The 15,524-nt window shown below is 41.2% G+C and overlaps 3 protein-coding genes across 10 annotated transcripts; all 3 read left to right on the top strand.

Annotated features, from left to right (window-relative positions):
* Nucleotides 1-1,126: 1,126 nt before the first annotated feature.
* On the top strand, nt 1,127-6,415 carry LOC118314561 (perforin-1). 4 transcript variants are annotated; one of them, XM_035639856.2, is made up of 2 exons: nt 1,127-1,327; nt 1,531-2,396. In XM_035639856.2, exons 1-2 carry the CDS (start codon nt 1,228-1,230, stop codon nt 1,938-1,940), a joined length of 510 nt encoding a protein of 169 aa, XP_035495749.2. In that variant the 5' UTR covers nt 1,127-1,227; the 3' UTR covers nt 1,941-2,396. The 4 variants fall into 4 exon arrangements, with proteins under 4 accessions (XP_035495749.2, XP_047186813.1, XP_047186812.1 ...); XM_047330857.1 differs by having other exon boundaries at nt 1,197-1,327; nt 1,420-2,396; XM_047330856.1 differs by lacking the exon at nt 1,531-2,396 and adding an exon at nt 5,786-6,415 and having other exon boundaries at nt 1,213-1,327.
* Nucleotides 6,416-7,059: 644 nt separating this feature from the next.
* Nucleotides 7,060-10,506, top strand: LOC118314571 (perforin-1). 2 transcript variants are annotated; one of them, XM_035641111.2, is made up of 2 exons: nt 7,060-7,206; nt 9,959-10,506. In XM_035641111.2, exon 2 carries the CDS (start codon nt 9,973-9,975, stop codon nt 10,381-10,383), a length of 411 nt encoding a protein of 136 aa, XP_035497004.1. In that variant the 5' UTR covers nt 7,060-7,206; nt 9,959-9,972; the 3' UTR covers nt 10,384-10,506. The 2 variants fall into 2 exon arrangements, with proteins under 2 accessions (XP_035497004.1, XP_035497003.1); XM_035641110.2 differs by lacking the exon at nt 7,060-7,206 and adding an exon at nt 9,231-9,267.
* A 2,013-nt stretch (nt 10,507-12,519) lies between these two features.
* On the top strand, nt 12,520-15,358 carry paxx (PAXX non-homologous end joining factor). 4 transcript variants are annotated; one of them, XM_035639717.2, is made up of 7 exons: nt 12,520-12,740; nt 13,368-13,428; nt 13,514-13,557; nt 13,652-13,836; nt 13,924-13,974; nt 14,909-15,002; nt 15,087-15,358. In XM_035639717.2, exons 1-7 carry the CDS (start codon nt 12,613-12,615, stop codon nt 15,133-15,135), a joined length of 612 nt encoding a protein of 203 aa, XP_035495610.2. In that variant the 5' UTR covers nt 12,520-12,612; the 3' UTR covers nt 15,136-15,358. The 4 variants fall into 4 exon arrangements, with proteins under 4 accessions (XP_035495610.2, XP_035495608.2, XP_035495609.2 ...); XM_035639715.2 differs by having other exon boundaries at nt 13,508-13,557; nt 14,909-15,015; XM_035639716.2 differs by having other exon boundaries at nt 12,521-12,740; nt 13,508-13,557; nt 13,652-13,830.
* Nucleotides 15,359-15,524: the final 166 nt, after the last annotated feature.

The following is a 15,524-nucleotide window of genomic DNA, read 5'->3' as shown; positions in this document are numbered from 1 at the left end:
TGCAAACAGGACGAACTGACCCGAGGACGGCGAGCACAGAGACCCAACACACCAGGTGAGTCCCACTGGAAAGAGACAGGAAGTGCAGAGACAAGAGGAACGTGACTTCAAAGTAATAACAGGAAATGACAAACTCGACATAAACAAACAGGGGGTAACCACGGTAACTTTACTAAAACCTAGACACGAGGAAAACTACAGAATATAATCTTAAAGCAAACGCAGAGAAAAAAAAAGAGTCCACAACCAAAATACATTTAAGTTCAAGTGTGCGTGGGGCAGAATCATGACAGTTTGTGACCCATGTATCTCTCCATCTCATATTACTACAAGAAAGAAGAGATGGAAAAATTGAGAAATTCTTTTCAGTGAAAGATGCTTTGGTATCAAGGAATCTTTAATGGCTTTTGATGGACAAATGAACAGGGACGTGTGAATGGCAAACTAATTTTATGATGCATTGTGTTTATTATTATTTATTCAGTTATGTAATTTGGACTTTCTAGTTATACACAGTTTCTCATTAAGCTCTCTTTATGTTAGTAATCAAGAAAAACATGAGCCCAACTTACCCAAGTGAGTATTGACAGCGGATGTGATTGAACGATAACATAAGAGGAATGTGCTTCGTTTGGAAAAAGATTGCTGTGGTACTTCACGTTCAATGTTCAAAATTTTACAATCTAGTGAACAAAAATTGTTTTGTTTTATTAACGATTATGAATTTCCTTCTGTCCGCTGGACAACAAAGTTGAGTGCGAGCTTCTGACTCCAACAATGTCGCTTGGATTAGAAAAGACAGTCAAGTGTTTTCTGGTATTTCAAATTCATTTCTTTGCATTGTGTTGTAATTTGGTTTACTCTGCTCGGTGAGCAAGTGTTGACACACGGGACTCTTTTTTGGACTTAGCTCTTGGAGGGCTTTGGGTTGGAGGGTGTGTGTGTGTGGAGGCTGACTTGTTGACATTATTATTCTGATGTGAAAACAATCTATTTGTGAAGCGATTTCAGAGAAAAAGCACAAATATCTACATATACAGCAAATAGCATTAAAAGGCTAAAGATATAAAAAATTGCCTTTAAGCAATAATTCATCCAGAAACGTTGTCATGCTTATAATACAAATCGGTGGTGTCAGTCTACTCAAAATGTCTGTATAGTTGCCAAAAAAATCCACGGTCACTCCATTTCTGTCGTGCTGTGTAATGCTGAGGGCGTAGCAGGTTTATGGGAGTTTCTTTTTTAATCAAACTGATTGGAGCTCTGCTGGCCTATAAAATATGGGACTGCAGATGGAGAGGTCAGAAGCAAAGTATCAAAACTACAGGTAAGACATTATATAATACAATCGTTAAGGTTCGCCCAATTGAGCTATTTTCATTTTCTCTTTTCATTTCTTCAATTCGATCCATTCTCCAGGGTCACTGCTGCCTCTGTGCCCCCATTTATAAGTTTATATACACTGGGGGGTGGTGGTGCCCACATGGTTGAAATTGCATCGCTGGATTTGTTGTCCCTCGTCCTCCACAGTGTCCTGTGAAGCCATGGCCTCCGGTCTTCCCCTCCTCCTGCTGGTCCTGTGCAGTCTGACTGCGGCCGAAGCTTGGCTGAGGTTGTACAACCTGCGGGCCCGCGGTCTTGACTCTGACCCTTTTTCAGCCGCAGATGGCTACGTTAAGGTGATCATCTACGGCTCTGCCCATCTTGGGACGACATCCGTCAAACTCAACAACCCAAACCCCTTTTGGACCGAGGAGTTCTCCTACTTCGATGCCTCGGAGAATGACATCCTGAGGCTCGAGGTGTTCGACAGGGACCTCGTCTACGACGACCTGCTGGGAGTCTGCCAGAGACGGATCAAAGTCGGAACCCATCAGCACGACTGCTGCCTGGAGGAAGGCGGAACGCTCTATTACACATATACCCTTGGTGGTCAATAGGCTCGCTTAGATGTGTGAGAAACAGACTGAAAACATGCCAAGATCATTTTGCAGAAATAGAAATAGCGGGAAAGAAAACAAAAGAAATAGCAGCTGAAAGAGTAGCTTGAAAGGGGCTTTTATTGAATTTAGAAAATAACTATAATACCCCTTCTGTATTCCCCATATCTTTGATCACCCTACTTATCCTTTTACTTTGATCACATGATCTTTTGATGTCTCTTTTCTTCGCTGAATAAAACATGTTTCAAATAATAATGTCATTAAGATATATGCCTGTTTTAAATCTTAATTTGCCATTATTTAATTTTTGTTTTTAAATGTTTAGATGATTTTTTCCTCTAGTACTTTGATTCTTTCCTCCATAGTTAAAAGAGACAAACCTGTTTATTTGTTCAAAATGTTTGAATTACTAATAATATAAAACAACAATATAATAAAACAAATGGCCTGACACCTTCTGTCTCAGCCTCGGTTGCAGATAAAACTGAGGGTGAGCACATGCAGACTTAAAGCTGCTGTCGGTAGGATTTGCAAAATTTTTTTTTTTCATATTTGCTGAAACTGTCGCTATATGCTGGTAATAACATGTGAGACAGATCGTCTGTGACAGACTCTGGGTCACTCACCTCCCCCTACTGCCTTTAGTGCCATTTGCCAGAATCCACCACGCCCGAGGAAAAATGTCCAATCACAGCCAGGGGGCGTGTCTCCGCTCTGTCCGTCATCCGGGTACGAGCCACCCAGCGCTGCTCAGTGCCGGAGCTCAGCCTCACTCGTTCGGTCACGACCGAGCTCACTCCTTCACAACGAGGAGCAAAATATGTTCATGTCCAAGGGGTCTAATCTGTTTTTGAGAGTTTTCCAGACTTGTGTGTGTCGTTGTCTGTGCTCTCCCGGCCAAATGCTCCCCCGTCTGTGTCATAGTGTTTAGTTAGCTTCACTGTTTATCACCAGTCGTAGCATCCCGTGCTATGCTAAATGCTAAGTATGTGTCGCTATTCCCAGCTGTGACCACAGTCATGTTCATGTACTGAATTTGCAAATGCGTGATGAATATGTGAGGAGGAATATTTTTTTCCTGGATCATAGTTTCATAGTTGCTTTTCTCCACAGATGCTGACTTTGCTGGGGGAACAGCTGAGGAAACAGCTGAGGAAGTAACATTCAACACACCTACTGTATTTTATTCATGTGTAAAATAAAGCTTGATAATATTACATCATTGTGTACTCTGATAAATTTGTTATGCTTTTCTTTGCGATACTGCATCGGTACTACTGAACCAGTGAATCTGATTTCCCCAAATTAATATATGTGTAATGCCTTGAATTAAACCAAAAAGCATATTGATAAAAAAATTAAGTAATCTTCCCATTGTTGTATCTTTATGTAATGAGAAACCAATTGCTTTCAAAATACACTTTATTGCAAAGCAAATACTGAGGTTGCATAAATATTAAAATATAACATTGAAATAAATATATAAAAAATATATATATATTGCACAGCACAGTATTTACATATAGCACAGTCTGAAGCTAAACCATCTAGGGATGAAACCAGTGCAAGCGGCAGGGACCAACTTGCTCATCACATGAAGATCATCTGTGTCTTCAGCAGGAGTCGTTGGGTTTTGAATTCTGAGACTATGTCCACACTTCTCTCAATCCTGCCGAGCAGCAGCTTTAATGGCTTTTGATGGACAAATGAACAGGGACGTATGAATGGCAAACTAAGTTTCTGATGCATTGTGTTTGATATTATTTATTCAGTTATGTAATTTGGACTTTCTGGTTATACACAATTTCTCATTAAGCTCTCTTTACGTTAGTAATCAAGAAAAACATGAGTCCAACTTACCCAAGTGAGTAGTGATAGCGGATGCGATGGAGAGGAATTTGCTTCTTTTGGAAAAAGATTGCTGTTGTACTTCACGTTCAATGTTCAAAATATTACAATCTAGTGAACTAACTATTAGAACCGCATGGAAGAGCTCCCTGTGAAAATAACAAATTCTGGCGATCAGCACGGTAACACAATTAGAGTATTGCAGCTTTAAAAATTACATAACTAATGACCATCACCCATAATTCTAATCTCATCCAGATTGATATCACTGTTTGATGTGATCAAACCCTTATGGCCCTTATTAACTTGCGTGCCAGCATATACAGGACAGGCCAGTCTCTCCTGTGTGTGTGTGTGTGTGTGTGTGTGTGTGTGTAAAAGTATGAGAAAAGAGATAGAGAGAACAGATGCAGTTACACAACTGTACAACAGAACATGTAAATTCCAAAGGCAATGCCATAGCCGTGGAAACATTTGGTTCAAATTAGTTCATTTTTAACTTTGCAAACATCAGGGTGTCTACTGCTGTAAACGCTATGAACAATTTATTTCATTTTTTTTTAAATACCATCCATTCATTATCTATACCCCAGAATGATTAACAGACTAAGGAGGTATCTCACACCTGAACCTAATTATTATTTAGTAAAGGGTGAAGCGATTTCAGAGAAAAAGCACAAATATCTACATATACAGCAAATAGCATTAAAAGGCTAAAGATATGAAAAATTGCCTTCAAGCAATAATTCATCCAGAAATGAATAAGCTAAAAAAACTGTTTTCTTGTATTAACGATTATTAATTTCTTTGTCCGCTGGACAACAAAGTTGAGTGCGAGGTTCTGACTCCAACAATGTCACTTGGATTAGAAAAGACAGTCAAGTGTTTTCTGGTATTTCAAATTCATTTCTTTGCATTGTGTTGTAATTTGGTTTACTCTGCTCGGTGAGCAAGTGGCACACTGGACTCTTTTTTTGGACTCAGCTCTTGGAGGGCTTTGGATTGGAGGGTGTGTGTGTGTGGAGGCTGACTTGTTGACATTATTAGTCTGATGTGAAAACAATCTATTTGTGAAGCGATTTCAGAGAAAAAGCACAAATATCTACATATACAGCAAATAGCATTAAAAGGCTAAAGATATGAAAAATTGCCTTTAAGCAATAATTCATCCAGAATAGTCGTCATGCTTATAATACAAATCGGTGGTGTCAGTCTACTCAAAATGTCTGTATAGTTGCCAAAAAAATCCACGGTCACTCCATTTCTGTCGTGCTGTGTAATGCTGAGGGCGTAGCAGGTTTTATGGGAGTTTTTTTTTAATCAAACTGATTGGAGCTCTGCTGGCCTATAAAATATGTGACTGCAGATGGAGAGGTCAGAAGCAAAGTATCAAAACTACAGGTAAGACATTATATAATACAATCTTTAAGTTTTGCCATATTGAGCTATTTTCATTTTCTCTTTTCATTTCTTCAATTCGATCCATTCTCCAGGGTCACTGCTGCCTCTGTGCCCCCATTTATAAGTTTATATACACTGGGGGCTGGTGGTGCCCCCATGATGGAAATTACATCGCTAAGTATTTGTTGTATCTATATAGTGTTCAGTTTATGGAGGATCACAGGTGTCATGTAAATAACTCACTTCACTTCATTGGTGGATGATTGTAATCGTTTGTAAAATCTAATGTTCAGATGAACAGAATCCCAGAAGTGCAAAACTGATCAAATATTTTTCAGGTGTATTTTATTATATTAGTATAACAGTAACACTAGATTCTACCTGGTAACGTCTGATAACTGACTTGCTCCTGTCCACTCACAAGTTGTCTGCAGACATATTTATGGTTTAACCTGGATTTGGTCAGAGTTAAAACACTTATTGCCAATTATTGGCACTAATGTGACACAAAATGTATTAAGGTCCAAAATTAGAATTGAGAAAACATTTCAGAATGCGAGCTACACTCTGGACTTGTTGTCCCTCGTCCACAGTTTCCTGTGAAGCCATGGCCTCCAGTCTTCCCCTCCTCCTGCTGGTCCTGTGCAGTCTGACTGTGGCAGAAGCTCGGCTGAGTTTGTCCAACCTGCGGGCCAGCGGTCTTCGCCCTGACACTTTTTCAGCCGCAGATGGCTACGTTAAGGTGTTCTGTAGCTCCGCCAATCTTGGCACGACATCCGTCAAACTCAACAACCCAAACCCCTGGTGGTCGGAGGCGTTCTCCTACTTCGATGCCCGGCAGCATGACATCCTGAAGCTCCAGGTGTTTGACAGGGACCTCCTCTCCGATGACCTGCTGGGAGTCTGCCAAATTCAGATCAAAGTGGGAAACTATGGGCACGACTGCCCCCTGAAGACAGGCGGCAACCTCCATTACGAGTACACCCTCAGCGTGTAGAAATGTATCATGTGTGGATACATCTGACCTTCAATCTTTACATGCAACTTGCATCTCTCAGACTGAATTGAGGGAGAGTTAGTACCATACTTTCCTCAGAGCGTGTCAATTATCTCTTGATTAATTAATTAATTCTGGTGCCTTTGTCCCACTTTATCACTGGCTATTATTTTACCGCCTTTTCCAAGGTTGACGATGAATAATAAACTATGCTGCAACAACCAAATGTCGTATTGTGTGTTGACTCATTTTGCATCGTATTGTGGGAGAGAAACATTTGGCCATTGTGGTTTGCTTAGAGTTAATTACCTTCTAAGACTGACACAGAACCACTAGTGCGTCAAACAGATGACTGGTTTGGACTTTGGTGACCTGCATCACTAGCGAGACTTCTGCTGGAACAAGTTGGACAAATGTTCCATTAGTTGCTGAGAAAAGTGAAAAGTAAGAGTTTTTGTTCAACTAGTATGACAAAATGTCAAACTAGTACAAACAAGTGTCCAACTAGTACTGACAAAGAACCAACTAGTGGAGGAAACTAAAGTCTGAAATCAAGGATTTGGAATATATGCTCGAATGGCTTGGCATAGTTCTGAGCCCAATGGGACAGGATGGGAAATGATGGGTTGGGCCACATTCAAACAAAAGTTTAGAAGTTGATGTTTGGATTCAGGTCGGATTGGATCTTATTGGATGAACAATAGGCATGCTTACAACTCGGTAACAGACAACTGCATTTTTTGGTGCCATATAAGGGTTGTTTCAGACACACAATCTAATTAGATGATTGCGGTGCTATCGACCTCTCATCCTATACTCGGTAAGGTGACCAGTGGGACCAACAAGCCAACCCAAACAAAAACATTGACTCTGCCATATTACGTAATGCTGAGAGTGTACCAGGTTGTGTTGTCAGTGGGTTGTGGGAGGGTGAGAGGACACTGATAGGTCTGCTGGCCTTTAAAACATACAGAACTACACACAGTGTGGTGAGAAACAAGGCAAACAGGAGTGAAGGTAATATTTTTACTGTTATTGTCATTTTGCTCAGTGCGGCATTTGTGTTCTTTACCTATCAATTCAAGCTAATCTGTGCCTTTAGGCTATTTGTGCCCTGCGTGTTTGTCACTTTTCACCACCCTTGATCTTAATTCTGAAAACAGACTAGATCATTTTGCAGAAATAGAAATAGCGGGAAAGAAAACAGAAGAAATAGAAGCTGAAAGAATAGCTTGAAAGGCGCTTTTATTGAATTTTGAAAATAACTGAAATAGCCATACTGTATTCCCCATATTTTTGATCACCTTACTTATCCTTTTACTTTGATCACATTAAGATACACCCCTCTTTTAAATCTTAATTTGCCATTATTTCAGTTTTATTTTGTAAATGTTTAGATGATTTTTTATTACTTATTTTAATCCAAATTTTTTTGTGCGTTTCACAACATTTTCACTTCATTTGTTTCTAAAGTTATAAAAGACAAACCTGTTTATTTGATCACAATTTTTTAATTATTAAAATGTTCAAAATGTCCAACTGTGATTCAACTGGGTTTAATTACCAAATTGGTTAAAAAAAATTAAAATTAAAAATAAATAAATCTTGGCTTGTCACCTTCTTTCTCAGCCTTGGTTGCAGATGAAAGGGGGGGGGGGACCAATAGGTACCGTAACATAGACTAAAACTGGGAGATGAATAAATGAGATGGCAGCAGACAGTGGGTCTGAAATAAGTATTAAAAAAAGTTGATGGAATTTTCCAAAACATAACTACAGTATGTAATATTTGTAATCGTTCGAGATCACATGCAGGTAGATGGAGGAACAGTCCAAACAAGCCCAGCTGTTACAGGACAAAATGTTCACACAGTCGCCCTCTGAAGACTTTGACACGTCATTCATCATTAGCGCTGAGTCATGAGTCGTATTGAGTTTGACACAATTGCTTGATTTAGGAATCAGGGGGACAGTGCAACATGACTTGTCAACAGCAACAGTCCCATGTGACATGTTTGTATTTGAACTTGGTGTTTCTGGTTTCTCCTTAAGTATTGGTTTTTTCGTACTGTATAATACTGTAGATCCTAATTCTGTTCCATGCGAGGGTTGCCATCAGAGGTTATACTGGCCTTTCTTTGCACAACGACATCTTAAAATCATTTTATAGCCATGTGTGGTATCAGGTTTTTTCCGAGTGTCTCAAATCTCCAACCTGGATGTCCTTAAGCTGCCCAGTGTCCCCAAAACTCATTGGATATTGGATGATTGTACAACTCACACTTTCCCCCTAATGCCAAGAGGTCGACTACATGCGATCCCTCGGAACGCACCAGCGGCAGGTGTACAGACCTTTATTGCCATGCAAACAATAATAATACATCCTATGTAATTTGCAGAATTGTCCAGGATCAAACAGTTTTGGCTGAGAATAGTGTTTGTTTGAAATTCAAAATGTAGTTAAATGACAAGTATTTGTCACAGTTTGGTAGAGCAGGACCCAGAATGCAGGTTGGGGGATAAAGGTATTTACTAAAAAGGAAACCAAAAACAGACCTCCAGTGTTAAAGGTCAAAACAAACAAAAACTCTTCAACACAGGACCGTGGACACAAAGCACTGAGATGATGCATGGTTCCAACAAGAACAAAGGGCGGCACAGAGAATATATACACACACGAGGGGGCACAGGTAACGATACGCAGGTGAGACACATTCAGAACAGGTGCAGATGATCACAGGGAAACACAAGCATGGGATGGATTGGGATCGTCCTTCCTATCGTCTTGTCCTATCTACTATTCCTTGACCTCAATGGAAAACTCACTCATGAGCTCAAGGAAAGCTGTAAAGGAGGATTCATAGGAAATTCGGAAAAGCCGACAGCGGTGCTCAGAGAATCCGACACCGACTTTCACTATACTAAGTCATGATGCGACGGTGGATGTTATTGACGTGCGTCTCTTCTGGGTCATATTCATACTCTTCTTCTTCTCCTTCTTCTCCTAGCATTGACGCTCCTTTCCTAAGCATTAAGAGAATCCGAACAGCTCTTGTCATGGCTGCCGAAATACTTCGGGGTAACTTCTAGATTCAGGAAACATCCTAAGCCAATTTGACAATTCAACCACAGCCTACGACATGATTCACATTTGGACCTGATCTGTCAAAGGTCAAGGGGAAAAAAAACATATGGCCCCAAAATTACGTTTAACACAAGATGTCCACAAATTTTCTAGAGAAACTGTCTCAAGCTTTTCTTGTTCAGAAAAGTATCCCCCATCATATGATGTCATGCAGGAGTCACAAAAAAAAGTTAGTTCCAAAATACATCTTTGAAGGTATCTCTGCATCCTTTAGGACTATATACAAGACCTAAAGCTTATCAAAAAAATATTTCTGATGATATGGTAGGAATGAAATAACATTATAACAAAGTTAGCATCGTCTGATTGGGCTATACACAGCATGCCCAGGGCCTGCATTGCCCCGCCAATACTTTTCATTCTGAATGATTGGACCGAGAGGAAGTAAATTTATGGTTGAGAGATGACCACAGAGGCAAACAGCTAAAAGGGATATGAAACTGACCATAATCACTGAAGAAACAGGATTTTGCTATTAATGACGAGATTTAGAAGAATGTTGAATGTTATGGTCCATGATTTCAGACACAAGGTCTAAGTAAATCAGTGCAGTCACAAGCTCAGAAAGCTAAGAGTGTGTGTGACAGATCCAAATACCCAAATTAAGACGCTGTTCCTTCTCCAGTGTCCGGTGAAGCCATGGCCTCCAGTCTCCCGCTCCTCCTGCTGGTGCTATGCAGTCTGACGGTGGCTGAAGCCCAGCTCAAATTGTTTAACCTGCGGGCGAGCAATCTTCCCTCCAACATCCTGGGAACCACAGACGGCTACGTCAAGGTGTTCTGTGGCCCTGCCGTTCTTGGCGAGACGTCTGTCCGCAACAACAACCCAAACCCCTGGTGGGCGGAGGAGTTCAGCCACTTCAAGGCCCAGGAGAATGACATCCTGAGGCTCGAGGTGCACGACAGTGACATCATCTTCAACGACCTGCTGGGAGTCTGCCAGAGACGGATCAAAGTGGGAACCCATGAGCACGACTGCTTCCTGGAGAAAGGCGGAACGCTCCATTACTCGTATACCCTTGGTGGTCAACAGGCTTGTTTAGATGTGTGAGACGTGTTTTTTACAGGCAGCTTGTATCTAATGTCCACATCTTGTTTTTGATCTTATTAATCTTCAATCAGATTACCTAGAAATATCCAACATGCTTTATTAAATAAACCCTTTACATTTCCATTCCAGTCTCTTTATCATTGTTATCATAATGATTTGTTCTTTCCCTGCTACCCTGTTTGTCTAATAAACCTTCCCAGCAACAAGCAAACCCATCCATACATTTTCTTCTGCTTATCTGAGATCGGGTTGTGAAGGCAGCCGACTGAGAAGGGTGTTCCAGACATCCGTCTCTCCAGCCACGCTTTCCAACTCCTCCTGGGGGGATCCTAAGGGGCTCCCAGGCCCGATTGGATAGGCAGTCCCTCCAGCGGGTTCTGGGTCTATAGTTCTACCCCTGGGTCACCTCCCAGTTGGGCGTGCTCTGTAAACCTCCAGTGGAAGGCGCCCAGGGTGACAGCATCTTGACAAGACACTGATATGGTTTTTATATGGTTTAAATCTCCTTGGGAGGGATGCTTGAAAATAATTTTACACAGATCTTTTCAGTACCCAAGTACATAACATTAATTAACCACAATGACCATGTGTTCATTTCATCCGTAAAAAAACTATAATGCAAAATATATGTGGATATCCTATTTTTTTTGAAGAAAATTAGACTTAGATTAAAAGTAACCTTCAAAAACAAAGTTCCACCACCAAATAAAAATGTATAAGTTGATGAACAAATTACAATCGCGGTTTAAAGGGAAGTCCTACCCAGAGACCTGTGTTCATCTGCAGCATCACACACTGTATCCTAGCTCCTCATGAATAAAGCAGTTTCTGATTCATCTGTTGACCTTTTACACTACAGAGGAAAAAGAAGCATTCACATGTTTACGCACTAAATTCATCCTCAAGGCGGCACGATGGAAATGTGAAAAATGCCAAGTAAATGACATTAGAAAGAATTTTTAGTCCCCCCCCCCCATCAATAAAGTGTTTTTCTTCTGTCTCTGTCCTCTTAAATGTCTGACATTGACTTGTATCTGGTGTTTTCACATTCCTCTCCTGGAGAAGGAGATTTCTGTGTTTCACTTCTCTGCAATTTGAAATTCAAACTAATCCTGTTCAAGCTAGATTTGGTACATCACAAATACAGAAAACCAATCGCTGTCGTATATGCAAGTGTGAGGCAAAGAAACCGTAAACTTCCAGTGCAGCAAAGGCAGCGAATCACGAGAGGACAGCAGGTGTGTTAGCGTTAGCATGAGCAGTTAGCATCCACGAGGTGGCGGGCAGGTGTGAGCAGACAGTTAGCGTTAGCGTTAACAGTTCGTGAAAGTTTTATGTCTGAATCTCACTGATGTTGCCTCTAACCATCTTGTTGCGGTTAGAGTCAGGTGAGTTAGCGTTAGCATTAGCAGTTAGCATCCACAAGGTGGCGGGCAGGTGTGTCAGCAGACAGTTAGCGTTAGCGTCAACAGTTCGTGAAAGTTTTATGTCTGAATCTCACCGATGTTGCCTCTAACCATCTTTTTGCGCACATAATTCCACCAGTCAACCTGGCAGGAGCACCTGTGGTGGGCGGGGCCTGTGTTATTTGCATATCATGAATATTCATAGTCTCAGAATTCCTCAATGAGGGAGAGAGGGTGGATGGTTTCCAGCCCCATTTCGAGGGTTTTTAAAAAGTTTTTTGGGGGTAAACAATGTTAAACAAAATATTATGCATAGCAGATTATTTTTATATACTTCAAAAGGTGACTGGAGGGGGTCTTCGAGAAGCACAAAATATATTTAAAAAATATATAACAGAAATCTTTTTCCTTTTTTTCTTGTCTTCCTGCTGTTCCACACGCCAGTCCAGTAGGGGGAGCTGTTCGCCATGAAGAAGAATAAGCAGAAGAAGATGAAGAAATGTGTCTACGATGGAGGGATTGGAAAGGAGACCACTGAATATCTGTTTGAAGGGCGTACAGGGACGTGGGGGACGCGGACAAGGCAGGAAATATCTGGTCCATTTCATTAAGAGGACCGGACTAATCGGAAAAATATAACATGCTGGACAGCGTTGGCAGTTAAATAACTCCAGCAGGGGGCGGTAATGCAACACAAAGGATGCAAGCCGCCCTTAAAGAGAAGAAGAAGAAGAAGAAGAAGAAGAAGGAGAAGACGGAGAAGAAGAAGAAACGTATTTTGGTTTTGCTTCCTGTGTTTCGTTGACTCGGTGACGGAGAGAACATGAACATGAACATGAACATGAACGTGGAGGCGAGCCAGACGTCCTACTGCACCGTGCTGGACGGGAAGAGCCGCTGTAAGTACGTGTGCTACACGCGGAGGAGGAACGACGGCGCCTTCTGTGTCTGGTGAGTCTCAGACAGTCGGAGACAGACTGTTGTTCTGCGGATATACGACCGATATACCGGCTGGCCGATATTAGCCTTTCATAGACACATGTGTCCCGACCGATGTTATCGGCCGACACGTATGAGCCTTTGAATGTGCATTCATGTTCAGATTTTCGGTAAAATTAATGTTTATTTTCTTGATTCAAGTTCTATTTATTTGGTTGTGTGTATACATATATATATATATATCATTTTTTTTTTTAATTTATAGCTATTTATGATAGTTGAACTAAAATGTCAAGCTTCAGTTACATTTCTGTCATAAATGTAACTGAAGCTTGACATAAAGGTTTTTCGATAACGACATCTTAGGAAACATTGACAGATTACAAAAAAAATAAATATATATATATATATATATATATATATATATATATATATACATACATATATAAATTTGCCGATGTATTGGTAATCTTGTAGTCCCCGATATCGGCATTGGCCCCCGAAAATACATATCAGTCGGGCTCTAGTTGAGAAGAAAATATAATATTCATCCATCAGATATTTACTCTCTATACTTCTGTGGTCGTGTACGCACACTCGCTTTCATTGATGTGTGTGTGTGACTCAGTGTTTTTGTAGTCTGACAGATGCAGCTGATGTTTGGAGCACAGAGTACACGGAGGACGCCTTGAGCCAGTTCGTAAGTTTCCCCCCGCCGCCGAGCCGCCGCTGGTTTTCACGGCAGTGACGCCAGTTTTTAACTGTGCCCCTTTGTGCAGAGACAGAGGTTTGCCCTGAAATCCACAGAAGATTATCTCCTCAAGCTCAGGTGAGGTTGCAATATGTCGTCCTTTGAAAATAGTTGGATCATGAAACCAGCCTGAGGCTACTGAGGCCGAGCATCCCCCCGTCTCTTCCCTCAGGTCGGCCTGTGGTAGCGGGGATGTGTCCGTCGTGGTCCACGACGCCGGGGCAGAGCTCCGGGTGGGCTCCGGGCCGGGCGCGCTGAGCGTGGGCCTGTCCCGGCTGGAGGGCCAACAAGCTGCAGAGGAACTGAGGGAGCTGCTGTTCAGAATGGCCGACAGTATTGCTCAGCTTGACAGTAAATGTACTTTATTTTTTGAACAACTTAGTTCGGGATTTGAGCTCACAGCGACTTGTGTCGGTGCTGAGTGTGTCTTGTCGTCCCCTCCAGTTAGACCCCCGACCGTCAGCCCGGTGAAAAACTCCCTCAGGCACCAAACAGGTACGTATATTTTGAATGTATAGCCACAAATTGCTTTGGATGCAAAGGGGCCTCATACTTGACAAATGGAGGCAAAGGGCATTTATTATGTTTTTGTACACACTGCTGAATTTATAGAAACCTAAGAGCAGGATGCGAGTAAAGACAATTCCATTTTTTCATATAGGGTTCCTACCAGTGGTGTATAAGGTGCTCACATGCTTTACTTGAGTTAAAGTAAAGATACTTGAAAATTACTGGTGAAAGTTGCACATGAGAAAATTATGGGAGTAAAAGTCTTAAAGTAGCTTATATCAAATGTCCTTGAGTGTCAAAAGTAAAAGTACAAAGAAACAAAACAGCCAGAAATTCAAGTCTTCAATTAAAACTCTTAACAGTATTTATTCTTCCCTCTTCGTTACTTTACACCACTGGTTCCAACGCAGTATGGAATTAGATTTTCAGTAATTTCCAGGTCTGGATAAGTATGGAAAAATATTTGTGCTTCCAGCCTGAACTCAGAACAGAATGTCTCTCGTCTAGTGAATCATTTTCACTAGATGTTAATGAGAAAATACACATCTACCCCAAATTACTGAGTTTAAATATCAAATCTTTTAATATGATTATCAGTCCTAGAACAGGAAACGTTGGAATTGGACATATCAATATTTAAATCCACAAAATAATCAAATAAAATTGCATTTGTGTGGTTCTCACTGAGAAATGAATGCTCCTCCTTCTCGATGGTTGTGGGTGGTTACATAAGAACCATCGCTCCAGCTCGGCTGTTACCGTCTCAACCTGCAGTTTAACGTCAGCCACATTCATTTAGATCAGCAAACAAACGCCTACATCATCCAGCTTTCTTCTTCTGCCGACCAATCTGAATCCCCGATTTTCAGTGGCCATGTTACAAATAGATGATGGCATCTTTTATTTGTCTTTCCTTCAGACTTTGAGCCCCGGCAGCAGCAGAGCTGTGCTCCGTCGGTGACCGTGAAGAGACGAGCTCCGGGGGCTTCGCTCATCAACCCGGGAACTAAAAAGTTCAGTTCATCGGTAAACTCACAGTAGCGACACCCACATGACTCGGTGAACGCAAAGCAACAACTGTTTCATCTGTTTTGCAGAAAGATGCAAGCGACTGGCGTGGCCTTCGATGACGCAGACGAGGACTGAACTCCTCCGTGTGGTCACCCCTCTTTTAATCCATGCACACGACATAATGAAGTTGATGTTTTTAATCACAGTTTAATTACGGCTATGAAATGTTATAAATCACAATGGAACCTTTTTTTTTAAATTGTGTTTTTAATATTATTCTCAGGCCTGCGTCCTGAACAATGATGTAACTCGATATGTAATTTAATGTGGAAATATAATAAAGACAGAGTTGCTCTGACCGCGTGTGAAACATATGGCAACCTGAGGTCCTCTAGTCTCGTGAAGACTAGAAAGGATTTATATTCATGGTGACATGAAAAAATTTTTTTTTAACATAAAATGTGATTTTGATTCTGTCGAATGTTTTAAATAACTTTCAACATTTCATCTGCTCTCAGCTCTGG

The sequence above is a fragment of the Scophthalmus maximus genome, chromosome 3 (genome assembly GCF_022379125.1).
Source record: "Scophthalmus maximus strain ysfricsl-2021 chromosome 3, ASM2237912v1, whole genome shotgun sequence".
NCBI classification, from domain to species: Eukaryota; Metazoa; Chordata; class Actinopteri; order Pleuronectiformes; family Scophthalmidae; genus Scophthalmus; species Scophthalmus maximus.
The sequence above is the reverse complement of the archived record's forward strand: the minus strand, read 5'-3'. Positions and strand labels throughout refer to the sequence as shown.

Bases quoted from the DNA above. Each gene is read 5' to 3' on its own strand.
- LOC118314571 (XM_035641110.2), top strand. From the start codon at position 9,246: ATGGCTGCCGAAATACTTCGGG. The intron at 9,268-9,958 runs GTAACTTCTAGA...TTCCTTCTCCAG, and splicing joins GGCTGCCGAAATACTTCGGG to TGTCCGGTGAAGCCATGGCC.
- LOC118314561 (XM_035639856.2), top strand. From the start codon at position 1,228: ATGGGAGTTTCTTTTTTAATCAAACTGATTGGAGCTCTGCTGGCCTAT. The intron at 1,328-1,530 runs GTAAGACATTAT...CGTCCTCCACAG, and splicing joins GCAAAGTATCAAAACTACAG to TGTCCTGTGAAGCCATGGCC.
- paxx (XM_035639714.2), top strand. From the start codon at position 12,613: ATGAACATGAACATGAACATGAACGTGGAGGCGAGCCAGACGTCCTAC. The intron at 13,837-13,923 runs GTACTTTATTTT...CGTCCCCTCCAG, and splicing joins TGCTCAGCTTGACAGTAAAT to TTAGACCCCCGACCGTCAGC. The intron at 13,975-14,908 runs GTACGTATATTT...TCTTTCCTTCAG, and splicing joins CTCCCTCAGGCACCAAACAG to ACTTTGAGCCCCGGCAGCAG.